General features: G+C 37.1%; 1 protein-coding gene across 1 annotated transcript; it reads right to left on the reverse strand.

Moving 5' to 3' along the window:
- Window positions 1-1,044: 1,044 nt before the first annotated feature.
- Window positions 1,045-26,735, reverse strand: SLC38A11 (solute carrier family 38 member 11). Its single transcript, XM_086465755.1, has 12 exons — window positions 26,691-26,735; window positions 24,207-24,324; window positions 23,710-23,784; window positions 21,330-21,464; window positions 19,583-19,648; window positions 17,753-17,859; window positions 16,976-17,055; window positions 8,867-8,937; window positions 7,755-7,916; window positions 5,882-5,994; window positions 5,137-5,268; window positions 1,045-1,290 (listed from the first exon to the last, which is right to left on the reverse strand). Exons 1-12 carry the CDS (start codon window positions 26,733-26,735, stop codon window positions 1,045-1,047), a joined length of 1,350 nt encoding a protein of 449 aa, XP_086321881.1.
- Window positions 26,736-27,930: the final 1,195 nt, after the last annotated feature.

The following is a 27,930-nucleotide window of genomic DNA, read 5'->3' on the forward strand; positions in this document are numbered from 1 at the left end:
CTCATATTCCATAGGCATATGTGTGTGTATTTTTATATATACATATGCATATATGTACATATATATACATGAATCCTTAACGATAAATGGAGAACATAAAAAATCACCAAAATTTAACAAACCATGACAAAATCAATAGCCATATATTGAAAAGAATCAGAGGACTAGAATGATAACCAAGTTTAGACCATTTTCTTACAGAATCTGCCCAAGCTGCACATGCCTGGCATATAACAATGTTTCAGTTCCGTTTCAGAAATAATAAATAGGTTTATAAACTTAAGGATCAAGCTGTTTGTTACGCATGTCATTTTTTTATCTGTCAATCCTGAAATTTTTACAAAGACCATTTACTTTAATCTTTTTAAATTCACCTGTGAGGATTTATTAATAAAGTATCTTTTGATCAGAAGATCACAGATAGTAAGTTACAGTTGAATTGGATCAGTTACAGTTCAGTCAGAATACAAAATTGACCTTGACTCAAGAGCCAGCACAACAGATGCTTTCAGCACTAAAGGACAGTTACTGCAAAATCAAAGACATAATTAGTAGGGGTCTTTCAATTTAACAGCAGGAGTTTAACACACAGAGACCAGACGTACTTTTTTTTCGGGACTTCAAAAACCCCCCATACTACAGTGTGCTAATAAATATACATTAAAAGATTCTAAAATTAATAAAAACTAAATGACAGCAATGAAACATGGGAGATGTTTACATTCCTAAACATTTCATTTATTGCTTTTAAAGAGCATTGCAGACTAAGTTAAAAAAAATGCAGCCTTTTTTGCTAGGTTTGCAGGTTATTCAAGTAACGTCTACTGAAAGGCACCTCCGAGAATTTCTGTTTCATCTAAAACTGAAGTCTTATCTGGAAAAGGATAATGGCAGCATAAACCCAAGTATTTAAATACAGTTACACAGTTTAAAATTCTTAGTGCATATCAAAACATAAGAGCTCTTTGTTCCACTCTCTTTTAAACTGGCATGTATAGCTTGCCGCGAGATGTACCTGATCTAGTCTGGAGACTGGTGAGCTACCTATGGTGGAAGTGTACTGTTGTGAAAAGAAACATTACTAGGGAAGCAGTAGAACATTTCTTTTCCATGGCTACATTCCTGGGGATGCAAGATAGTCAAAACAAACCCAACTGTCATCACTAGCACACCGACAGCAAGAATCAGGCAGGATATGAGGTTATCTGAATGGTTCCATCGCTCTTTGGACAGCCTTAGATAACACGCTGTTGGGATGATAAAAACAAGTGGGGTAGCACTCAGAACTCCCTGTGTGTGGGAAACAACAATAGAAAAAACCCTCATAAGCATGTATATTTAGATGTGAAGAACAAAACTCTAAATTTTTAAATGGTTGTGATTAGATTGATGTAACAGTAAAGCCAGAGAATAGAGACCTTTTCCAGTGTTGCTATATGAAAAACTCTTTTCAAAGTCACAAATAACTTGCAAAAAATCTGTAAAACTATTTGAAATAATTCATATTTATTTAAATGCTTTTGCTTTGCTGATACGGAATATTTTATATTGCAAGTACTATTAACTCTGATTACCAGAAGTTTCTCAGCTTGAGAAGTACAGTAAAGGTCCAAACATAATAGTTCTGCAAAACTGTAACTGACTTATAATATTTAAGATCATTTAATGTAAGAGTCTATATATAATACTGCCTTAAAAAAGCCAAGTGGAAACATCATGTAGTAGTTTAAAGAATTCTGATCAATTTCTACATTTACGACCTGATTTATGTTGACTTCCCTATGAAAGCAAAGCTCCCTTTAAGGGAGCAGATCCTCCCCTCTTATTAAAAATTCAGCTCTTCTTTAAATGCTGTCATAGATATGGACAGATAAAAAGCACCTGCTTAAATGCTTTGTACAGTAAAGCCACTGCAGATTAACAAATGACTTACATGTGAAAAGAGAGCATTTTTATGAATGTTTGTCACATACTTAACAAACATTATGTTTCAACTTAATTATCGTGAGGTAGTAATCCAGCCTACTGAATACCTTTGCATGATTGTTTGTACAAAATTTTGTATATTTTTACAGTAGAACCTGTTAACAGTCATCAGTAAAGGCATCAAACATAGGTACATGTACAAAGTATCTTCTTCATAAAACACAAGACTCTTAAGTTTGTGAAGCACACAAACCAGCATCCCAGTAAAAGAAGAGCACAGTAGAATCTGTGGACCCTTGACTCCTGTTTGACTGAACAGTTTCCTTGGGGAATTACCACAGGGCAAACACAATGGTTTGTGGTTTGTTTTAAAAACGGAAAGCGGAGAGAAAGTAAGCAGAATCAGAGAAACAACAGCAAACGCCACCTGTAGCAAAGAGCCAAAAGACAGTTCTGCTGGACAGAAAGCCTGCTGAGAAGACAGACCACCTCTCTTTCACATGTAAAGAATCTGCCTATTCATTTAATCTCTACTGGTGGATATCAAGACTGAACAATCTTTCTAAGTGCAATGATTACACCTAATACATATGTATAGCTGTATTGTAAAATTCTCTCTTAAAAAGGAAAAAAAAAACAACACAATGAGCTACCCACTCTAATGCCTGGCTATCAACTTCTATTTGTAACTGAATCAAGCTATCAGCTTGACTACTGAGTAATTGCTTAGGCCTCTCTGGATAAAAATATTGTATTGATGGAATGTTTGCTTTTGAGTAAGACAATTTAATTCCAAATAGGAATTGCACATACTTATTCATGCTAGAAAGACTCATTGGCAGTTCACTGATGTAAAATTATTTTTAATGTATTATACCATATAATAAATATAAACCACATACACATATATAGGCATATATGGGCACACATAGTTAATTATGTTCATTATACCAGTATTTGGATATTTGGCCAGAATAGGCATGTGCGCATGTATGTACACACTTAAATACTTTTTTGTTGGTGTGTATATATACACACAGGTGAATTTTCTGCACTTGTAAAAACAGAGCAGAAAAAAGATGGAAAATAAATTACCGACAGATGCCATGAATGAGAAATTTTTTATGGAAAGATGCATCTGACCAAACCAATAGCAATATTGTTTATTTTGAGCTAGTCATAATTTGGAAAGGATTATCTGAGAAGAAACTATGTAGGTAATTATTTTAAATAGAAGGTAATTGTATAGTTTGTATATTCAGACCTGTTTGGTAATAGTAGTGCAAGCATGACCTGCTAAATCACTGCTACAAAATCAATCATTATTGCTCAGTTGGCAGATAAACTGCAGTGTGGATCACAACAGTGTACACATTCATAATGTACATACAAACGTGTATTGTGTAGCATAAAGAACAAGTCCCTCCGTTTTGTTCCATCAGTAAGCATGCAATATATAGCTTGAAATTGTCAATGAAAGCATGCACAGGGACATAAGGAGGCAATTCTAAAATATTTCTATAAAGCAAAAGCTGCCCTTAAAAAATTTTCTCCACTTCCTAACTTTTATATCCTGAAGTATGATATTTCCATATCTTCTTTATTTATTAAAAGAAGCTGACCTGAAATTGAAGGTAAACTGTTAAAGACAAAATGTTTATCATAAATAAACATGGGCCTGTTTGAACCTCAAGAAGTTCAACAACACCAAGTGCAAGGTTCTGCATGTGGGTTGGGGCAATCCTAAGTGCAAATACAGGCTGGGGGAAGAATGGATTGAGAGCAGCCCTGCGAAAAAGCACTTGGGGGTGCTGGTTGACGAGAAGCTCAACACAACCTGGCAATGTGTTCTCGCAACACAGAAGGCCAACTGTATCCTCGGCTGCATCAAAAGCAGCACGGTAGAGGTGACTCTGGGGCCCCCAACATAAGAAAGACATGGATGTGTTGGAGTGGGTCGGGAGGAGGGCCACAAAGATGATCGGGGGCTGGAGCACCTCCCCTGTGAGGACAGGCTGAGGGAGTTGCGGTTGTTCAGCCTGCAGAAGAGAAGGCTTCGGGGAGACCTTCTAGCAGCCTTCCAGTACTTAAAGGGGGCCTACAGGAAAGATGGGGAGGGACCCTTAATCAGGGAGGGTAGTAATAGGACGAGGAGTAATGGTTTCAAACTGAAAAAGGGGAGATTTAGATTAGAGTTTAGGAAGAAATTCTTTCCTGTGAGGGTAGTGAGGCCCTGGCACAGGTTGCCCAGAGAAGCTGTGGCTGCCCCCTCCCTGGAAGTGTTCAAAGCCAGGCTGGATGGGGCTTTGAGCAACCTGGTGTAGTGGAAGGTGTCCCTGCCCAGGGCAGGGGGGTTGGCACTAGATAATTTTTAAGTCTGTTCCAACCCAATCCATTCTACGGTTCTAGGATAAATGTAGATTGAACTTTTTTTTTAACACTTCTTTTGATTAAATGTACATTCTGTGCCAAAATGGGCTGACTTCATCTGGCAAGTCTACTTTGCTAACTAGTAGTCTAGGACTCAAGTAGACTACATGGCAGTTGCAGCCAACCAAAAGTTACACAAATGTGCTAAAACTGCTTCAAGACAGTAAGTGCCTCGTGTGGCCTGCCTGGTAACCTCTATCTCTGCTATGAGGTGATACCAAACACAGGAATGTTTACAGGCAAATAAAGCAGTTTCCTCCTAAAAATAATACACTCAAGTTATGAAATGACTCAGTCTTGCTCCCTGTTAAGTCCAAAGCAGGGAAAAATTCCAGTCACAATCTCTGTGGTCTCACTACTACTGGTTCTTTCTTTTTCCGCCCGCCCTCTCTGTTTCTTGCCCCTTTGGCCCAGTGTTTAGTAATTTGCCAGGGATTAGAGAAAGACATGCTAGATTCAGTCCTGCAATACAGTTAGGATGACTATTTCAATGATTTCCACTGCAGTTTAAATACATTTGGTAAGTCATAGCCACTTGCCATATCACCAGAACTGTTCTAAAAGCCCTCCCCAACCATAAGAACTTTACTTCCTGAACTTCCTTTCTCCTTTAATTATCCAATTTTGAAGCAGGGAATAATTCTTTTTTTTTTCCTACTAACATCTCTAGTGACTACTATGTAGAATTACATAAGATTTTCAGTAAAGCTGTGGATTTTTCAGAGTTCTGTTTTATAAAAAAGTGATTTATTAAATAAAAGAGTATACAGGTTCACTTACATTCAGCTCTAAAACTATTCCAAGGCAATCATACACTAACGATACACCAGTCGCCACAGCAATGATAAGTAATGTCACAACAATATGGAAAACTGTTGAGAGGTTCCCATGGAAAAACACATTGGCAATCACCTGAAACAGAACCACAATTTTAAACCTTGATTTTGCTCTTTATGTTAACAAACAGCTTATTCCAAATCTGCTAACCTTCAGAAACCAGTGAGAATATATGGACTGAATGTTACCTATCTTGCTTCAAGAAAACACCTTCATCCACTTCCAAAAATAACTCATAGCAAGCATTACTAAAATTGCAGAACACTGGCAAGACTGACTCAGTTATATGCAGGATTTAGGGCATACTTACTTTCTTGCCTACTACAGAATAAAAACCCCTTGCAATTATTTATTGAACAGATAGATTTCCTAGATGGAGATACTTTCACACAGCAAAACTAGTGAGCATGATAAATATGCTATTTTGGGCTATTCTCAGCATAATAGCAACAGTGGCATTTATACCAAACTTGAAATTTTAAGCAGTCCAGATATTATAAAGTAATTATTAATATAATATTGGATAATATTATAATAAATGTAATACAACATTATACTTTCAGACTGTAAACAGGACAACTAGTAGCAGGATAGGATATGATTGACTTCAGCTACAATATGTATTAATAATATGAGAATATTATTAATATGTATCAATATTGTTAAAGGGAGAATAACAAATTCTTACCTCTCTAGTCACAAAACATTCAAGGGGGAAGGTCAGAATTACAGTAACTCCATAACAAAACCTTCCAAATGTAGCAAGGTTGTCATCTCTACAGTAGTTTTCAAATATATCTCCTGAGGCACAGCAAAACATCAATTAGTTTGAGCTTCATGTCATTTGCCTATTTGCAAACTGAAGTGTAAGTTGCTGGAGTTATGGGAGTAATTGAGACTTTCTGATCCCCTCTCATGACACACACCAAAAAACTGTATTACAGTCACTAATTACATCCAGGAGGAACTTAAAGGTGAATCACCTTATCATGCTAATAGCAGTGGTTTTATTTCAAATAGCATTTATCTTTCAAAAATATTTTAACATATACACGTTAAAGTTTGTCATCTGTTACCTCCCCATTAGCACAGATTTTGTTAGAGAAGCTGCTGTTTGTTTAAATAAATACGTGACAGATTCAGAAAGAAAGACTGTAGAAGATACATTTCCTTTACAAATGTAATTCCTAGAACAACAATTATACGAGGAAGACCAGGGAGTTACCTCTGGGGAACTGCATTTCCCTGATTGTATCTAATCATAGCTGGTAGCCTGCAGTGAAGAATTTCAAATATTCTGGCCCTGAAACCCCATTATAGACAATGGATTACTATCTAGCAAATCTTCTTAAGTCTAACAACAAAAGCATTACTAGAGAATTCAAATCATCATCTTGCTTAGCATGTACCACAAAGAATCAGGAATAATGATCTCCAAGGCACAAGAGACACTGCAAGACAGTGATCAGATGATCTATCATGTTTTTTTCTATTCTATTACTATACCATCTTAAGATTTACTACTTCTAGGATCACAATGACAATGAAGAAGCAACAAGGTGTACTTCAGAGAAAATAACCAAGAGATTTTGACAGGGGAGACAGAAGGTAAGATGGAACCTGCTTACAGTAGAATCATATGCTGAGGGATAGCTGCAGTTGGAGCTTTCTATACTTAAAACATGTCAGCCAATGTGCACTTAGTCTAGCTACAGTTGCATCTAGAACAGTAAGTTATTCTGCATAAACAGCACTGGAGGCAGGAAAAAAGGACAGATCAACCAGTAACCTCCATCCTACAATTCCTCTGTTCTCAATTACATGCTGCTGCTCATCAGGAAAGGAAAAAGCTCGGAAGCCTTCTCCTACAATTTGGAACAGCACTATTAAATAACAGAAAATCTGCTTGCTTATGAAATGTGTATTTTTTCTGAAGAAGCTAATGCACTGAACAAATTCATGCCTTGCTCTTCTAAAAGCACCTTTTCCACTTCAACAAAATGGTGTTAAATAGTATGATATAACATTGATTATATATATTTATCCATATATGTATATTCATATACACACAAATGTGATGATAGGATTAGTCACAACAGAACAGCTGTTGTAAAGATAGGAAATATCTCTAAGTCAGAGCTAGGATGCTACATTAGCACAGACCAAAAAAGATACAGGAGAATGTGCAGAAATATATACCAGGCACCTTGTAGAAAAATGAAGGCAATTTTTGTTCTTATTGCTCTCTGCTAGTGAACCATGTGGCTAAATTATAGCTGTTTAGTCCTGAGAAGTATTTTGATTATGAAAGTATTCAAAAGGGACTTTCAACAGTGAGGCTTACACTTGGGAATCTGACATCTATTAGCATGTAGCTGACATCTTTGTATCCTTTTTTGGTTGTTGGGTAACTACAAAGAATATCCTAACTATTTCTGTCCAAACATAGTATGATTTTGGCGTTTTTACAATCACTAAAATATTAACAGCGAAAGTCAGACAGAAAGGTGGAAATGGAAGGATTCCACCAAGCACCAAAACTGAGGGATTGAGTAGTTTACCTTCTGTGTATCCTGTAAAAGTTACATATCCACACGCAGCAAACACTACACTGATAACAACAGCGAGTGAGACAGACACATGTGTGACTCGAGACCAGTTCTTTAATGTGGGTTCTTCCAGAGACCCATATATTAAAAAGCTGTTGTGGTTGCAGATGAATGCTGAAACACATGACAGTTAAAGCAAATGTATGAATTCATGCATTTATGCATATAAAACAAACTTAGAGAGTGCATATTCCAAGGTAGGAGAGACACAGCACAGTCTGAATCTACTCATTATTAAATACAAATATTAATCCTGCAATGAGTGGCAAAGATAAATGCTTTTATTTGAAGAAGGTTTATATTCATCGTGAGATGATTCTGATTACATTACCCTAAAATGCCACGCCGTTTCCCACCCTCCACACCTCCATTCCACCTCTATTTCCTCTTCCTGCTCTTCTTTTGTTTAAGAATCCAAGAGCAGCTTTGAAATTTATTTTTTTTAAACCACAGAGCCATTTGCTACTTTCAGACTTTCTATGACACGTATTTTAGGCAGCAGTGAGCATTGGGAGGCCTGAGATTATCACAGCGTTAACAAGAAGTAACATACCAGATCCTGCAGGAAGGAACAGATTTTAGAATGAAGATAATGGAGGTGAGTTGAGACTCACCCGAATGGTTCATTGTGAGAAACGGGAAACAACAGCCACTCTCTAGTGAAGGTATGCATTGCAGTCTTAAGATTTTTCTGTTAAAGGTTATCCAAGAGAACGCAGTACCATCACAACCTCCACAGTTTATTACTCAGATTAACCCTATTGGTGCAGGTGTTTTAAGATAATCTGGACAGTCAAGCTCGATTGATGTGCCACACCGCTCTCTCTGCTACAATGGCAACAGCTTTTAGGGCCGGATGGGCAATGGATGGTGATAATGTCTTAAACCATAACAATTAAATTCATATGGATGATTCAAAATCAATATTGTTTTTTTTCTAAACCAGCTTAACATTAATATAAAAAAAATTACCATGAAAAAATGCAATTTCTAGGTCCAAAATATTAAATAATGTAATATCTTACAGTTGATCTGAATATTGAAAACAAAAAAAAATTACTTACCAAATGACATCACCCCAACGGCTTGTACTGCATTTGATTTTGCAAATATCCATGCATTTTCTGATTTGGGTCTAAAACAGACATTTGTTTTAATAGATTATCCTCTTTTCAACTATCAGTCAGTTATTAAAATTAACTTAAAATACTATGCTGTAATACAGAACTGCCAGTCAGATCTCCAGAACTCTCTGAAGCAGGCCGCACCATTCATCAACAGTAAGTTGAAACCAGGGCAATACCCTTCTCACCTCCCTGTTTTGATTAAAGTATTTCTGTAACCAGTTTTTACAGCCAAAAATGTCAGCCTGTTTCAGTGACCAGTTTTATAAATAAACTCTTCAAGTCATCATATACCAAGAAACAGCAACAGGGAAGGGAAAAGCTGTGACGGCTTCTGACTAAGGTTATCTCAACCCAAAATCTCTTCTGACTATTTAGAGGCAATTCCTTCCTTTGAATTTACACATGTAATCCATGCAGTCTAGAGGTTTTTTTTTTTTCTAGGCTACAAATCAAGTGAGGCAGTTTGCCTTTCTTTATACCTGTTCCAACTGTTCGTCACAGCAAAGGGATCCTGCCAATTCCCAAAGGAGAGAAAAAACAAATACGGAGACTTTTACAAGCAGGCAAGAATGTAACATTCCCCACATCTGCTCCTCTAACATACGCCCACAATTTTGGGCCTGTGGTAATTGTAATTCTTAGAGGAGGACCACAGAAAACCATCAGCAAATTTTGTTAAAATCCATCTGACGCATGAACTTCCTCTCTGAATAAAGAGACAAAATGAAGGAAAGGGGAAGGTCACAATAAATCCTTTTCCAGAACTACACTTTTCTAAAAATATCAAATGAAATTCACAAGCTGGTTGAACATTATATTTGTAACATTAAAGCACAAAGGAACAGTATAGAGAAGCTTGCTCTTAAAAAGTTGGCTGCTGCTAACTTTGAGTGCTGTGGTTTTATTTAGAGGGAAATCTGTCGCCACCTGAGGCCTTAGCTGCTATTTTCCTACTGCCCTAGAAACAGTATGGCACTCACACCAGTTCTGTGAAGGTAACAATGGCAGCTTTGTCTCTCCCTCCATCTGGTGATAACTACCTGGTTTTGACAGCCATAGTGGCATAAGCTATGCTACGTTTCATTACTTTTGAATGTTTAAACTCCACCCCCACTCCCTAAAAAGAAAAAAGACAAAAAAGATGTCGCTCTTCCCCCTTTCAGAACTCATATCATACTATTTCTTGAGAGCTCATATAGTCAATCTTTCATTTTCCATATTAAAAAACCAGACTTACAGTATCTAATGCACATCCAGATCAGACTTAGAGCACCTTTTTGGCTCTTAAGCTGTGGTTGCTATGTTTAACTTTACAGTAAACAGACTAAGCATCAAAATTAAGTTCATTTTTTTTCCTCAGATGCAGTATATTGTCTTGACTACCGCCACATATTGCTTTTAGTCTTAAGCAGCTGAACATGGCTCTCCTAAACATTCTCAGATTCAGCATGCAGATGTAACAAATACTGTGGATGAAATAGAGATATCTAGCATTTCTCTTGTGAAATAGGAGTTCTGACCCACTATAGCTGTTATAGTTCCTTATATAGAGTAGCCCCCCTTAACTTGATGCCGCTGATTTCAGGTCACTAGAGATGTCTGTGGACAATTCATATACATAATTTTGAATGTATTATTTTTCAGGAAAACATTCACATTTGATTGGGAAAAAAAAATCAATAATATGTCAAAATAAAACTAGACTATAGAAAGCTAACATTACAACTCTTCCATTCTGTAACCACTAGAGGTCAGCTTTGATATCAAACATACAGAATGAAAATTTGTTTTATATTATCCTTTGATAACAGAATTTGTGAAAGTCTCCTTGCCCCTTTTCTACTAATAATTAACACTTAGATTATGTAATACCCTATAAACCAAAGTATTTTTAAAGTGCACAGAAAGAAAGAATGCTTTTGTCTGAAACACATTGAATTTTTGTGAAAATGGCACATCCTGTGCAACAGTACAGCTATATGAAAAGCTCCTACAAATAGGGATTTAAAAAATGGAATGTAGAAAGCATGTGAATTTCAGTTGAAACATTTTGAATAAAGCAGCCAAATAATCAATTAAAATAAAAATCACAGGAGCTAGTTTTCCCCCTACACAGTATTAGCTTATGCACTAGCAATATGCAACAGACCAAAATATAGCTTTGTTTTATGGATGAATGACAAATCAGATTAGGAGTATTATTTGGAGGAAAAAAATCCAAAAGAACAAAATCCTGCTGATTTGGCAGCCTAAGAAGATAAATTCCTTCCATTTGAGTTGTGGAATTGAGGAAGAATTTCAGATCCATGATTTGAACAAGACCAGCAGATTGCAATGTCATACAGTGCTTGTTGGTACAGACGACATATGCAACAGTATATGACTTTATGACAGTAAGTCATATACTGCTGTATGGGTTTTGAAGACCATTTGGGAACAGAGAGATCTTGCACAGATGTGATATGTAAACTAAGTGAAAGCAACACAGTAAGAAATTAGTGAGTGTTTAGAACTAAGAGTCAACAGCTCTAGAGTTCTGACCATATCAACAAGAAATCGTCCTCAAGTCATCTGCAGGACATAGAGACTCATGCAAAGCTCCTGGAAAAGCATGCGGGTGGCATGGAAGTGTCTATATAAAACAAGGCTTCAGACTGGGAAAGAGAAAATTGTGTCAGGAAACAGTAGCTGTTAGTTATGGAAGAGGGATACAGTGAATAATCACAATAACTCACAAGTCAAAGGGCACTGAATGGAAATATCAAGTGTCAAGGTAAACATACACACATTCATATATAAATATATGTGTCTGTGTAGGCAGATGCACACACAGGCTGAAAGAGTCTATCACAAGACTACCAGGTTACACTATATCTGTTCTGCTTTTTCAATCGTGCTGTTATTGTTCAAGGTAGATTTTTTTTTTTTTTTTTTTTTTTGAGAAGGACCTTTGTTCTGAACAGTTTGACCTAGATTCTTTTTAGGAATTGTTAGGGGAAGATTTTAACTGCTGCTCATATAAGATTAGCAGTAGCTGCGAATGCCCATGAATGACAAAAAAAGCTAGCTTACTGCTCCTCACTCAATGTATAAAAACACAGGGCACACCTGCATGAGCACAAAGCTTTTTCCACGCTGGAGAAGAAGTAGTTAAAGGAACACAATGAACGTTAACAGAAGAAATACATTTGTAATACTAAATGCACTTGTTGACAGCTGTACTGTCTATCATGTATAGCAGAAGTTGCAAAACAAAGTAAAAGCTGAGAGGTAATAACTGTGATTCTTGGAACAAACATAATAAAAGATTGAACAAAAAGATGTTCCAAGGGAGATCCCAGACAGGAAAAAGTCTCAGCTGAAAGTAAGACAGACTGACAATAAGAACTGTCTGTGGGAAGGTGGTGAAGCCTAGTGATGAAGAAAGCCTAAGACTCTATTCTGTCTTCAGTATACTTAAGTATCGCATAATAAACGTGCTAGTGAATTAAAAAAGGTTTTGAAAATATTCATGTTTATCTACATAAGAACACACACAAATGAAAAGAACAAATGAACCAGGCAAAGGTTGAGATCTCCTAACAGGGTAAAAGGCATTTCATATCCAGATCATGAGTAAGAGTTGGGCAAACTTGTTCGGCAGTCTAAAACAGCATGTCTTCTACTTCCTGTAAAACATTTACAAGTAAAATATTCCCCATCTTAAGATCCATGCTATGCAAAAATCTTTTCTGACCTTTATGTAGAAATGCTGCCAAATACAATAACAGCAGCAGAGTGCATCAGAAGCAAAATACCTTTAAAAAGGGCAAGAGAAACATATCCCAACCCAGCTTGCAGGTATGAAACACTGAAAAAAAAAAAAAAAAGCATTGCTTTGGATTTAAGATCAGTGACAAACAGCCAGTTAGGTGCAAACCAGCAGTTATCAAAATAATCCATGAACACATGGCAGATTAATTCAGGTTTAATTCAATGATTCAGGCTTTTAGGAAATCAATTGTAAAATTTCAATTCAATTCTGTTCTAAGGTAAAACATACCTTTTTAGTTTTTGTTTAAACTTTAAAAGTTTAAAGATACTGAAAAAGTTTATAGGTGCTGAGTGTAACTTCAGTTCATATAATGGAAGGAAAACGAGTAATGCTCACCATCACCCTTGAACTTTATATTAATCAAAGTCATGTTGGTTGTTAAGACAGATGAGGCAAAGCTGTATGTCAGCCCCGCTTAGTTACAGCTGCTTTAACTCATCTTTCTTCCTTAATGAAGTACTTAGCAGTTCTGTAAATATCTGGTAGCTTAGTGTTATTTTTTAATTTCATCACCCATTAAAGTTTATCTTTGCTTACTATTGGATTATTTATACGAAGGAAAGAATCAACTTTCAAGTTATTTTCCTGAACACTTGGTGTTTCATCCCTGTGATCAGCTGCCAGTTGAGTAATTCTCACATCCTATTTATGTGTAGCAGATGCTCTTGAAGTTTTCCTAGAGATTTATGTATTATGCAGAACTGACATCACGACATTCTTTTCAAAAGAACTCCAAATTAAAATTATCCATCTTTATAAGCTACATAAAATATTGCTTTTTACAGCAATGAATGTTAGTTTCAGCTTTGAAGCATGAAGTTATTTTATGCAGTATTAACATACTGCACATTTACAGTTTGAGATAATTCTAAAACATTGGTTTTGCTCATCATAGAAAAATATCCAGCTATAAGCAGGTGGAAATAAAGAATGGATCATCAAAATGTATTTTTATCCAACATCTTAAACTATTGACAGTAAAGTCTCAGTTCAGAACACTGGATTTTATCTGCAGGTTCATTATGTCCTTCAGGCAACAATAATCATCTGGATGGTATTAATCAAAAGCAAAACTGCGGGGAGGGGGGCGAGGAAAGTACCTCAGTTTCATATTTGTCATAAGAGGAAATAAATTAAACCAAGTAATCATGCATCATAAAAACATTTTTTTTTTTTTTCTTGAGAACTAACAAGAAAATAACATTCCTATTCCTGTAACGTCCCTGGAAAACCCGCTCCACTCCCAAAGCAACATAAAAAAACCCCAAAATAAAATGCAATAATCCAAAGACTTATAATTGCTGTTTTTCATTCTACAGTTTCAAGCACATCAGATCATTAAAAACAGTAATAAAATGTTGTTTCGCTGATGGGCTAACACATTGCAGAAAGTTTCTAGGAAAGACAATATTCTCTGTTGTCCAAATAATAGATATAATTTTCAACTAAAACATGGATTGCATTTAAGCAAAAAGACAGTTTTATCATCCCCCGATAATCTTGTTGTACCTCTCAAAGGGAAGAAATCTTCACTCTTAAAAGTCTAAAGGTAAGTGAAAACTGATTGTTACTCAGAGAGTAATTACTAAAGTGGAAAGATATCCAAATGGTATTCCAGTGGAACCTGACCTCAGTCCAGCACTTTTGAATGTATTCAGCAGTAACTTGAATGACGGGACAAAAAGTAAGAAGCCTTCTTAAGAGAAAGCATGAAATGTGCAGTTAACACAAGCATGCTAGAGAATAGGGTGAAAAAAGAAAAATCATAAATATGTTGGTAAATGCAGAAATCGTCTGACAAAGCAATATTCAATTCTGTAACCACAAAATCTAGTTATTCAGGGGAAAAAAACCTTAATCAGAACAGGGCAGGGGGGAACCAGGGAAAAAAAAAACCCAAACACCATAAGAACAGAGTAAAAGAAAGGAAAAATTGCCAGCTCATGGTTCTGCAGAGAAGGTCTTGGTGCTTCTCTTAGACTGTATACCCAAGGCATGTCCACAACATCATGCTACTTTCCAAAGAGGCAAACATCAAACTAGGTTACATAAACAGGAGTGTGGCCATCCCCAAGGGATACAGTTGAAAGGCACCTCAAGACACTTTGCATGCAAGATACATCAGTCTTTCCTCTGGGAATACCACAGGCAGTTGGAGCATCACAGTCTCACTTTAATTTGCACAGAACTTAAGGCAGCCATTGAGAACGATTAGTAGCCCAGGAAATGACGGAAACACTAAAGGAACTGTGTTTGTTTAGTCTATAGAAAGGCTTACCCAAGGGGGACATGTTACAGCTCTTCACAGGTGTTTTTTAAGCATTTGAAAAAGAATAAACAGTTTGCTGTCCACATCCACTGTGGTTAGGCCAAGAACCAACAAACACGAAATGAAGTAAAAGAGACATACAATACAAATTTAGGAAGAATTCATAAGAAGAGGCTAGTTAAGAACTGGACTGGGAAATGATGTAATTGCTAAGAACAAACTAGACAATCACCTGTCATCAATGACAGGCATACAATCAGTTCTGCCATGAAACAATGGAAGGGATTAAATATTCTTTCTTGGCCCCACAAGGCCTTTATCTAGGATTGTACAATTCTTTTCCTACATGACAGATCTGAGAACTGTGTTTCAAATCAGGGTTTTTTTTTTAAATCTCTTTGAAAACTCCAACTTGTATTGTATTTTAGAAGGGATTCACAGTGAATTCATTATTTACTTTTTTCACTTGTTACAACAGTATGATGGGACCCATATTAAAATATATATCAGTGTTCTTTCTTCTCATTGCAAAAAGAGAGATGGCATACCATTATACAATTAACAAAATATTAGAATAGGGTTTTAATAATTAAAGTATGTCTAACTGTAAAATATAAACAGTAAAAATAGACTTTAATAGAAAGTGAGGCAAAAAATTCTGATTAACAGTTATTCAACTTGCTAGACGCATTTTTGAAAAGTGGAAGTGTAAAGGCAAAAATGGAAGTCTCAATTAAAAAGTAAAACTTCAAGAATCACTCAAAATCCAACCTTACTTATTGTGAGAAAAAATAGAACCATGCATTCCATATTTTTCAGTGCATCACAACTGCTGAGAAGAAATGTTACCATAGTAACAAGGTCATCAGTAACCATTATATACAGCTTCTTCCTTTTTTGACAGGGGATTTTCAGATTACCCTTTCATATACACCTTTAACATGCAGTATGAAAAACATGCCGCTTCAGAAGCAGGGCAGGGCAGGAGGTCCCACACTGTTCTGAGTGCATCATTTTATGGATGATAGACAACACCGTCTGCTACAACTTTAGAAACTGCTATTCTAGCCATCTTCCTAGCACTAAACACGAATGCCCTGCAATTAACCCACACATCACAGCAGGAAGACAAATAAACAATTATGCATAACACAGCTGAAACAATCCTAATAGAAGAATCCACTTCTTACAGAAACATTAGAAATACTATTTAAAACTATTCCAATAAATAAAAAAACCACATTCAGAAGTAGTTTGTAGTCTTTATTGAGGTATCTTCACATTTAAAGGATAAGGAAAAAGGCAGACCTTCTAGGCCATAAAAGAAAGATAATAGGTTCGTAACACTTCCTTGCAATATAATGACAAAAATATTGCCATAACACACACTCACGTTTACTAAATTGTCTAGAACACTCTGTCGTCCAATGTTAAATATTACTTTCAGAGTATGAGTGCTGGAAAAGCTTTGCATGCTTATATTGCTTTTTTCTGAAATAACAGAATAAAGTTTTTATCAGTGTGTTCTCTCTTTTCATTATTTGTATTCAGTTTTTATTATGAAAACACTATATTAACAGAAAAATAAATATTCCTAAGATGCTATCTATTTTAAGATTGTAAATATAGACCACCTGACAATAACAGACAAAATTAAAGATTTCTCAAATGACAGACAACCTCACATGCCCATTCAGGAGCCATCTGCCATACCACCTGCAATTTCCAATTAATTTGCAGGGTTTTTGAAACTTTTTCTAAATATGCTTATGTGCAATAGAAGAAAAAAAAGATAAAATTATGTTTTAGCAGTTCATTTTGTATTACTGTTAATACAGATTTTTCAGTTATCTCTCTCCCCCAAAAGAGCCATGTTCCAAAAATATGCAGATATACGTAATAGTGAAATAATAGATTAAATCTAATCAAAAATTCATTCTGTGGCAAGTGTAAGAATACTTACACTTGTGGACTGAATGTTACTGTTCTCACCATCACAATAATCAGGATGACAATGGTTAAAATCAGAGAAATAAGAGATACCTGTAAAGGTAAAACATGAGCTCAGTCAGTTAGCTGCTGAAAGGTCGTCCTCTTGGCAGAATCACAGAACGGCAGGGGTTGGAAGGGACCTCTGGAGATCATCCGGTCCAACCCCCTGCTAAAGCAGGTTCACCTACGGTAGGTCACACAGGATCACGTCCAGGCGGGTTTTGAGTATCTCCAGGGAAGGAGACTCCACAACTCTTAGCACCATAATGTTTTGGGGTTTTTTTAAAGAATAATTAACCACCAAGTAATGTTCTAAATATCACATGCCAACTATTTATAATTATAAAGCTTGTCCTATATATACTTTTAATTAATTATTCTTTTTAAGTAACTTGTGGATTGCAATGATTTGCCTAATTTTAAGCGATAATCCCATTTAAACATTTCTAATCAAAGGTGCTCAGCATTTCAAGATCAGGCCTATATCACCCAGTGCTTTAAAAGATTTCAGTTCTACTAGCAGTAGATGGAAAAATTCCAACGATTCATATGGAGACCAAAGTTTTGCTTAAACCATTCCAAGTTTTCCAATATTTCTTGGGATAGAAGACAGTCTGAACTTCTAAAACATTTAACATGCTCTAGCCAGATGTAATTGAGTTCAAATGCAACATACGTTGTCAGTGGTACTTAGTTTTTAACAGTATACAGAAAAGTAAACCAAAAATCAGTTGCTGTTATGATTTACCTTTCCCAGTTTTGCTATGTCTCGATATAAAGATATAGGCAAGGTAAAGATGATGGTTGTAAGAAGAATTATGAAGTGACGGTCAGTAAGCACGTTATCTGGTCCAACTAAAGCAAAAAAGAAAATAATTTATTTCTCTAAAAGATTGACATGAGGAACAGATTAGTTATATTTGAAAGGCTAGAAGTAACAAACTCTGATGTTGGCCAGGCTTTTATCCCCTTTATTCAAGCTAAAGACTAGGCATTCACTAACTTTGAGGAAGCCATATACAGCATGTGCACAATCATAAGGATTCCGCAAATTCAAACCAAATGCATGACATATTGGATGTATGATACCAAACTTTGGAAGTCTGGCATTTCTACATATAGATTAGTATTAATTTCTTTTATCATGCCTGGGTCAACATTGGCAGACTGCCAGTAAAACATTCTACTACTTCTTTCTGCCGTTACTCTTCAGGATTTTTTGACACTATGTTGACATCAATTACTGTGCTGTCGAAGATAAGCAAATTCTTAAAGAATGATCCTAAAATAAGTTAATTTTGAGGTTTCTTTTCAATACCTCCTTTCTTGCTGTCAGCTGGCTTCCACTTGCAAAATACAGATTACCATGGGAAGGCAAGAATAATGTTATAATATTCCCTGCAATCAGTGGGATTTATTTCTGGAACTGCTGTTTTTTTCAAGCCAACTGCAACTTGAAATAAAACATATCTCAGTTTCACTCAGGCTACCATGAATCATGGGCTTGAATGAAAGCTTGCTGAATAATTACAGCTGGAAAGTCACTGGCAATTGACATGGAAAGTCTGTGTTCAGTTCCCTCCACTCTTTGGGACATTATAATGCTTTCCCACCTCTTTCCAAACAGACATTCTACCAGCCAGGTGACAAGATGTGCCATGCTGGGGGTTCTTCGTATGACAAAAGTCGTATTGTATTTATATTATTAGATATTCACTGTCACTATCAACCTGATCAGGTATTCACAGAACAACAGAGCGTGACAGTTAAAACTGCATCCACACCTTGCAGGCTTCACCTGCTAAAAACTATAGTCCTCCTGCAGAAATCAAACAGTTCATACAAATACTAACATCAACTTCATTGCAGACATGTTCCTTTTAGTTTAATTTGCCAGTGAAGAATGTTTTAACTTAGCTGGCTTTGTGCTAAAGTAGATGGCAAACATCCACACAAATTGCTCCACTGATTCTGCTGTGAAAACTTACAGCAGACGAAAAGCAACAAGTGCATGCATTAAAAAGCTCAAAATGCCACATCTGGTTTTGCAGCGAATACCTAAGAGAACTGAAAGTTACATATGCAGTTCATGACCAACTATTACAGATATGCTTAAGTAAGCACTAAATCCATCATATCATTTGCAAGTCACCCAGAATTATAGATAACTGCACTACATAAAGTGCAGTTTCAGTATTCAAATGGTTATTACAGAAAATATCAAAAAAAGATGACAAAATACAATGACCTTGTAAATATACCCCAGTGGAAGACTCCTTCTATTTGCGTAGCATTTCACTGAAGCATGTGGTCTCTTCACTGACACTGAGTCCAACGATAACCAAGGACTAGGATTCATAGTTTTTATTTGAGAAACACTTACTAAAAAAAAACCACCACAAAAAAGCACTCATACAAATATGCTTCAAGTTCTTAATTTGAACTATATTTAGGAGTAATTTAGAAGCAAATAAGAGGTAGGACTTCAGACTGGTACAGGGTGCTAATCCCTAAATACTTATGCTATATTCCTGTCCAATACATTTCCCCCATTCTGAATTTTTTAAATGCATCTTACCTCCAGGAATTCTCTGAAAAACTTTAGTTAAAGTGTCTCCTGTTATTATGTTGTAACTGATCATAGCTTAAAGAAAATAAATTTTTTGTTACTCAAACATGAAATACTTGATAAACATTTAATACACATATTTTGTAGAATTCAGGATTATATGTCACTGTCTCTCTTGTGTGAATTCTGGCTAGCATCAACAAATTCTAAGTTTCAGGTTTAAAACTAAATTTTAAAATATCCTTTAACGTTCCCCATTATTATATATTTTTTTTAAACAGGCTCAACCTAAGCAAGAATACAGCCTATAAGCAAGGCCGTTGTGCTGGCTTGTCATGTAAATTTACTTCAGAAGAGGAAAAAAAGGCTTTTAAAAATTGTTTGTTTCTAACAGTAATTCTTTGACAGTTTATTTTCAAATTCTTGTTTCTATTTAGTAAATTTCCTGATTTTCTAAATAGAAATAATCATCAGTCCCGCAATCAAATGCACAGACTTCCTATCTCATGTAAAAACTTAGCAAAACATTTAAACCAGAAGAAAGGAGGGGAAAATAGATGAAGACATCAGATACAGACTTCCATTCCTTCCTCTCATTAACGAGAACTGTGGCCTTAACATTCACGTTTCATTCTTATCTTATTCTACACTAGAAGTCCGTGTATGTGTGTGTGTGTGTGCATGTATACATACACACAGAATATATTTATATACTCACGTGGTCTTCACCATTTAGACAGCACACACATAGGTACTGACTTTAATTAATGCATAAATATTCACTGTTTTGAAACTGTAGGTCATTAACACTACTTATAGAAATAAATCCAAGCACATACATGTGGTAAGGACTGAGATCTTTACAATTCTTTTCCATATTCTCTATTAAGTGGTAATTATATTCTGTTTAAGTCAACTTGTGTAACATTGTTGCCTTCAGTAACAGTAACTTGACTCCCTTAAAAATCTCAACTACCTGTAATAAATTCAGACTGAATCTTCCCAAAGTAGGAATTTTGATCTGGGACTCTGTGGGCACTGAGTCCAGACTTGGCATCTCAAGTCATCACCTTTTGCAGCCCCATATGTGAAAAAATCAAGCTTATTTAAGATTTGATTTAATTATGTTACTACTGCAGGGGACAGATTCAGAACATCATTGTATTTTAAACTTCCAGTCCAATTAATTCCTGCCCAGATCATTCCGATTTGTTCTTTTACTATTTCTTCTTCAAAGCGGTCTAGACTGCCTGATTTCCTAGTAGCTCACTGGCTATGAGGCCAAATTAACACTTTTGAAGAGCAATGACAGACAATATTCAAGCAAGATCTGATCAGTGGCTTCTCCAATGACAGTAATACTACACATGAGGAGTATATTGAATTAGGATTTTTCTGAAAGTTTCAGGCACATCAAATCTGTGCTCTATTATTCATTCTAAAACAGAATCTCTTCTTTGCTATTTCTCGTAGCTACTTTTGTCAATTATTAATTAATTAATAATTGTGTGTGATCATGAATTTCTCTGCTGTTACATTTCGGTTAATTTCTATTATTCTGGTCCTCCAACTGATTGAATCCTTTCTAAGTCATTCTTCAGAATACACCAAGCAATTTTTAATATTTTTTTTAATAGGAAAGAGGCATATACAGTATATTCTTAACAGAGTTCTTAATAATTAACCACTGAAAAAATGAGGTAATGTGAAAAAGCTTGTTATTTATAAAACTTAAACTTTATTTACGTGATCTTACCAATAAACGGGTATAAAAATTGAAGAGTTGAAAGAATTATATAACCTACAACACCGTATGTTTTTCTGACCAGCTCTTGATAGGTGTTGGTACTGGAGAGGTTTCCTCCTTTGATCAGTAATATAATGGAATAATCTGTTAAAATAGAAAATTACTGTTAAAGACAGTATGAACCAACTTGTGGTGGTTACTGCTTACCTTTTTCACTCCTTAAAAAAAAAAGTCTGTACAAAGTGGCACTGGCAAGACCAGGGTTAAGAAAACTCACAAAGGATCTCAAACCACTAAACCTAGGAGTTATAGGCTCATAGTGGAAGGAAATTCGAACTTTCCCAATTAGGTACAGCAGAAATGGACTAATTTTCACTGGTTTCCAGCATGGTCAAAGGGAACGAGAACTGCCACAAGCACCAAAAAAAGGAAAAATCAATTAATAATGCAGAGGGCTGCTGAATGGATAGAACATTTGACTACATCCTGAAAGGAGGTAAAATGCAAGGACTGCCTGTGTCATGGTGCTAGAACTCTCAATCACTACTCAGCCATTCATCTAAGTTTGTGAAAGATAAAGCCTACTTAGTATTTTGTTAGTCTTCTCCATTGTTTGTGATAAATATATTATGAACATTTTTATTGCATACTTTTAAAATAAAACATGTGCAAATTAATTTATCTGGAAAACCATGAAGCAATGTGCCTTGAGACAGAGCTGATGTCACAGGCAGAATTACTCCCAGATGAACCTCAACTTTTTATGGAGAACAGTTCGAAATATTGCTGCTGTGTCAAGCTATTTTTCAGTATTCATTTGAGCACCATGGGGTTTTCCAGTCCAAATTAGTTACAGCACAGAATTTATTACCTTAGTGCTGATGTCTTTACAGATAGTAGCTAGACCTTGTCTATTCTTCATCTGGATTTCACTCAGCTTGTAATCTAAGCTGCGATAGGAACAGTTCCTTTCTGTGAACAGTATCAGTGTTTGTTGTCTTCTGGGAATGACTAAAATTACAAAACTTTACAAAGTGGATTTCTACCACTTGTTAATGTGAAAGTCAATTCAGAGATTTCCATGAACATGTGCAAGTCTTACACAACATATACTCACTTACACTATAATTTGGAGCAGACAAAAGCAGAGATACAGAAGCATTCATTATCAATGATGTTGCACACTGAGCTGATCTTGTACAAGAAATATTAAATCTTTGAGGCAAGGGATATTGGACCGACAAAACTTGAAAAGGACTTCTTGTTCAATGAACTAAAATTGTATCTGCCTGGCAATTTAGGACTACACCCTGTGTAATTCAAAAACATCCCCCAAAATGAAATACAGTGAGAATTGCTAAATATCAGCTATTCACCAATTATTCAGTAAAAACTATGGAAAATAAATGCTAATGTAACATACTTAGCCTCTACTTTAAATGCTACAAGTCAAAAAGTTGTAACTAAAGTTATAATTTATTGTGCAAGATATATTGAGCCGTATCTTTAACATAATAAAATGCTCAGTTTAATTCACAGGTTCTGAGCCTATGGCTATAAAGTCTTCAAAATACTTAGAAATGCAAAAGGCAAATCAGATTTCCTACAGAAAAGTAACTGAAATTTCTGGGCTATGTTTAGGATATTACCTCATTAATGTATTTTGCCATCAGCCATAGCGAAAATTTTCCATTCATAAGGAACATCCTCCTTATGCTATGTTGCTCTCCAGTCAAACCTTGATCATTTATGCAGACCCTTATATGATATTCTAAGCAATGAAAAGCATCAACTGCTGCTCAGCATAGGGATAACAGAACTCGTGCCATTCATGTTGACTTTGTTTGTCTTTTTAAGACTTGAATCCACAGTCTTTACAAAAATTTTCCTTCAATGTCAATGGATTTACTTATGTTTATTTACCATGTGTTTTCAACACTTCTCCCTTTTTGAAGGTAAGTCCATTATTTTTTTGATGAATGATAATTAAATATTTGATATCATAGCACAACCAAAGGTTTTCATTATGTGGTATATTTTAAAAAAGTGATATACAACCCACTCAAGAATCAGTCTCTTAATTAGAGTAAAAACAGTGGACTAAAGCAGGTGATTATGAGGCACAAATAAGAGCTATTCTTCCAAATGTCACCTTGACCTAGTCTAAGAAACTAGGCTTTACGAAAATAAAATGCACACAAAAAGCAGCTTTGTATGTTGTACAGCATAATTCTCTACTTTTACTAATCTGCTCAAGGGATTAATGAGGTAAGGAAAAAATTTGTCATTTTTACTGTCATAGATATACTCAAGGTATCATTAATCTCAAGATCAGCTAAACATTGCAAGACTAATTTTCACTTTACAAGAGAAACTGCTTTTAGAGTACCTGTGATATAGGCAACCCCAAATAAAAGCAGTACTCCTAGTGGAAAACCAGCTTCCTTCATCGAATATGGCAACCCTATAAATAAGAAAAGGAGAAATTATAGAAGAACCTTTCCAAATACTTATTTGTGATGACAAAAATAAATAAATATTCAGATTTCAAGAAGCTATCGACCTCCCAAATTGGACCAGCATGCTTAATAACCTTAGAAAGATCATTTTTAGTGGACAAAGTGTTGCCTAGGTGTGAAGTTCGGTCAGCACCTGTCCAACCAGTTCTCTCTGATCATTATACCAAAGAGGCTGTAGGGTGTTCATCACTGTGAAACATGATCTTAGCCAACATCTCTGCATTTTTGCATAGTAAGCAAATAAACCCAGAGAAAAATCTTTAGGAACAGCAGCAGAAAGCAAGATGACAGTGTTATTCTCCAAACTGGATAGTCATGCATGTATAAACAACGCTGAACACAGAAGAGTGAAGAAAAGTATACTTACCTATAATGCCTGACCCTATGATAGAGTTGATAATGTTAAATCCAGCTGATGCCAGATCACTGTTTCCTCCTTTATTCCTGGGCTTGCTTACAAGGGCTGTTTGGTCATCTGTTTCTACCTATTTCAGGAAGACAACAATAGCATTACACATGAGGAAAATAGGTGAGAACAAGGATTTTACACATAGTCTATTCAAGATCAAAAAAAAGCCATAGACTTAGATTTGTAGAGGTATTTTGATAACTAAATCCCATTTTTTTCAGTGAGAAATCAAAGAGGTATTAGGCACCTAATTCCTATATAATTCTGACTCATAATCTCTGTAATTAATTCTTCTCTGAAAAAAAATAAGCAGAAGGACAGAAATGTAAATCAAGTCTTCTTGAAAATACTTTGGCTAATATGACCGGTCAGTAAAAACAGGCCCCTGAGTCCGGGGAATGAAATAAATTTCAAGAGTTACTGGTAAAGTATGCCAACATCTGAAGATGCTCTAATTCAAGGTTTTATCCAGCATTTTAAATATTTCTGTGTCATCTAATAGTTTAGTTCATTATGAATAGTTAACGACACTATAAAATTGGCTAGTCCCAGAAATTTTCTGTGGGAAGGTCTGGTACAAACTGAAGTTCAAAGCACAATCTGTAGCCAATAGCTTCAAAAATTAAAAGTTCTTATCCTCAAAAAGCATTTCTTCATAAGCATGCAGCGGTCCTCTCTTCAGATCACCACTCTGCTGTCACAGAACATTTTAGAATGATTTATTAGAAGGCCAGTATTTTAAATCAAGCTGTGTAATTTGGAAGAGGAACATGCATTTAATGAAGAAAATGCTTGCCTGTTTTCTATAGAACAAAACTTGTGTACTTACCATGAAGATAAAACAACTATTTCAGGGATGTAGGAGCCTATTTAACACATATATAGCAGGTAGTGCAAACTCAGATGCTTGTCACTAATACTCCTGGAAAAAAAATTAAATGACTGATAAATCTAAGTCATATATAGATAGTGGCATAAGCTGACAAGCATAAGAGTGCCTCAAGGAGGGCTATATATTTAAGTGGAATCTTTAATCCTTAAGCATTACTAAGATAAGAAGAGTAATACTGGCTCAGATCAAAGGCCAGTATAGCTATCCCATTTCTGAGACTGGCGATGGAAGGCACTTAGGGAAGAGTATAAGAACATGAAAAATAGTTAGCAAATAACTTTCCTGTCCCAGCTTTTGTCAGTTTGCGTATCCCAGACTTCCTGAAGGAGGTATGTTCTTGGTACATCACATTCCTCAATGGATTGCTCCTTGAATTTCCCTTTTTTGAAGCCATATATATTTTTTAGCATCTGCAATGTCATGTGGCAATGAATGCTACATCTTAATTATGCATCATATGAAGAGACAGGTTCTGAATCGACCATTAAATATTTCCACAAAAATTCTTGTATCGTCACAGACAAACCAACCACTATTTCCTGCTTATCTTCTCCATATCACACACAGTTTTATAGATAACATTCTCCCTCAGCTGTTTCGCATCTAGACTTACAGGTTCTATATTTTATTTCACCAGTGATCTGAGCAGCAGAAGCATCACTGTCATTCTCTCCTAAAATTTTAATACTTTCTGCTACTTTCAGCACAGTAGACATGAAATTGCACTAAACTAGAACAGTCCAGTTCTTTCTTTTCAGTTGTTGAAAGAAAATGAACACAATGTGCACTGTACAGCTCAAAGACTCCATCATGAAATCTGGTCCCTTTCCCATTTGAAGGAGACACATTTGAATTGGCAAAAAGGGCCATAAAGGGCAACAGAAATTGTGACACAGATGAAATGGCTCCTGTGTGAAGACTAGTGCTCTTGGAAGGTGCACTTGGACTGCAGACGGGGAGGGAATGCCTGTTTGGGAGGCATGCTAGCGAGCTGTAACGCGGAAGGCTACAGAAGAGATGAACGGCATGTGTTTGCCTCTCGCAGCGTCCTCTCCCAGGGACCAGCTGCAGGCTGTGAGACAGCCAGGGCCACCCATACCACACTGATAGCGCTGGGCCCACCGGGAGACTGGGTGCTCAAGTTCTGGTCCTCAACCAAGACTGAATTTTGGCTGTGCCAAGCAACCACATTTCCCTTACCTCACAAGAATAAGCCCCCCTCAGGTTGCATATTTTTCCCCGCGTGGTACCTACAAGTCTTTCTTCCTCATACGAGCCAGGGGAAACTGAACAGAGGTGCAGAAGGCATAGCTGCTGTCAGCGCAGCTGGGGAGCCGGGCTGCAGCGCCGACCCGCCCGGCCGCTTCACGCCGCTGGTCGCTATAAAGCCCGCCAAAACTGACCGCAGCGCCCCTCAAACGCCCGCACCCCCCATCCCCTCGCCGAGGGAAGTAAGGAGAAGTCAGGAGAATGCCGGCAGCGTGCCGAGCCGCGGAGACCCTCCCAGCTCACCCCTCCCTCCCTGCCGCCGCTGATCTCAGCCCCAGTACCTGGTGAGCAGCGGCCGGCGGCGGCTCCGGCCCGCCGCGCTCCATCGCCGGCTGCCGCGGGGGAGGAGGGGCGCTTGCCTGACGGCGCCGCCGAGCTGCTGCGGGCCGCCTCTGCTGCCCGAGCCCCGCGGGTCCCGGGAGAGGCGGGGGAGGGAGCAGAGGGGCGCGGTGGCGGGCGGGCAGCGGCGCGGACTCCGAAGGACCCCGCGACACCTCCACGGGTTTTGGAAAGGCGTGAGGTTACGGGCCTGCCCCGCCCGCAGCCTGCTGGCACCGCGTCTGCCCGGACACCTGCGGGGCCGGGGTGCGGTGCGGGGAGGTGCCGGCGCCCCGCGCGGGCAGGCGGGCGGGAGCTGCCTCAGGGCTGTGAGGAGGCGGCGGCGGCCCCTCCTCCGGTCGGTCCTTCGTGTGCAGCTTTCCAGACTGAGCCCTTCTGCCTGGTGTTCATGAGACCCCGAGTTTACGGCGTACTTGTGTATCCTGAGTGGACGAGGAAAAGTTTCCCTGTAGGGCGTGGGGCGAAAGCTGCCTCCCATGTCAGAGTTGCTTATTTGTTGTTGCGTTTCAACATCGATGTCATTTACGAGGCCTCGCTACTGCAGCCATCGTTTTTTCTCCTCAGGGAGGGCAAGCTACTGTGCTTGTGTGCTAAGTCAGCAAAACAGGGGTAAGTCGGGTAAGGAACATATTGGGGTTACAGTGAAAGTCTAGGAGGAGGCTGAATTAATTAAAAGATGCAAAATTACAGTGCTGAAAGTTTAAAGTCTGTAGATACCTCAGTTGTCTTGAGCTGAGGCCAGGCAGTCTCCAGCAGAAACATGCTTTGTAAACATAGAACGAGCCACACAAAGAAATGTACATCTTAAACAAAAACATGTAGGAAAGTAGTAAAAAATAATTAAAAATTGGAGACAGTCATTATTTTTTGTGAAGCATTACTAGATGTAAAATTTAGGGCTTACAAGAGTCAAAAAAAATAACTTTGGGACCCTACTCCGATAACTGGAGGCCCCCATCAATAAAATGTGGACCCAAAGTTTTCAACAAAAATAAATCACTATGGGGAAAAAAAAGCATGAGAGCTGAGAACTAAATAGAAGAAAATAGAGCATGCTAACTTCCTTTATCTAGTCTTAAGAACTTCTACATTTGATAATACTTTGCTAGGGTAAACTGCAATGGTTAAAGGAGTGCATGTGCCGTGCATCAGTAATTTTGTCCTTAAAGATCTATGATGCAT

The sequence above is a fragment of the Leptosomus discolor genome, chromosome 5 (genome assembly GCF_034619465.1).
Source record: "Leptosomus discolor isolate bLepDis1 chromosome 5, bLepDis1.hap2, whole genome shotgun sequence".
Taxonomy (NCBI): Eukaryota; Metazoa; Chordata; class Aves; order Leptosomiformes; family Leptosomidae; genus Leptosomus; species Leptosomus discolor.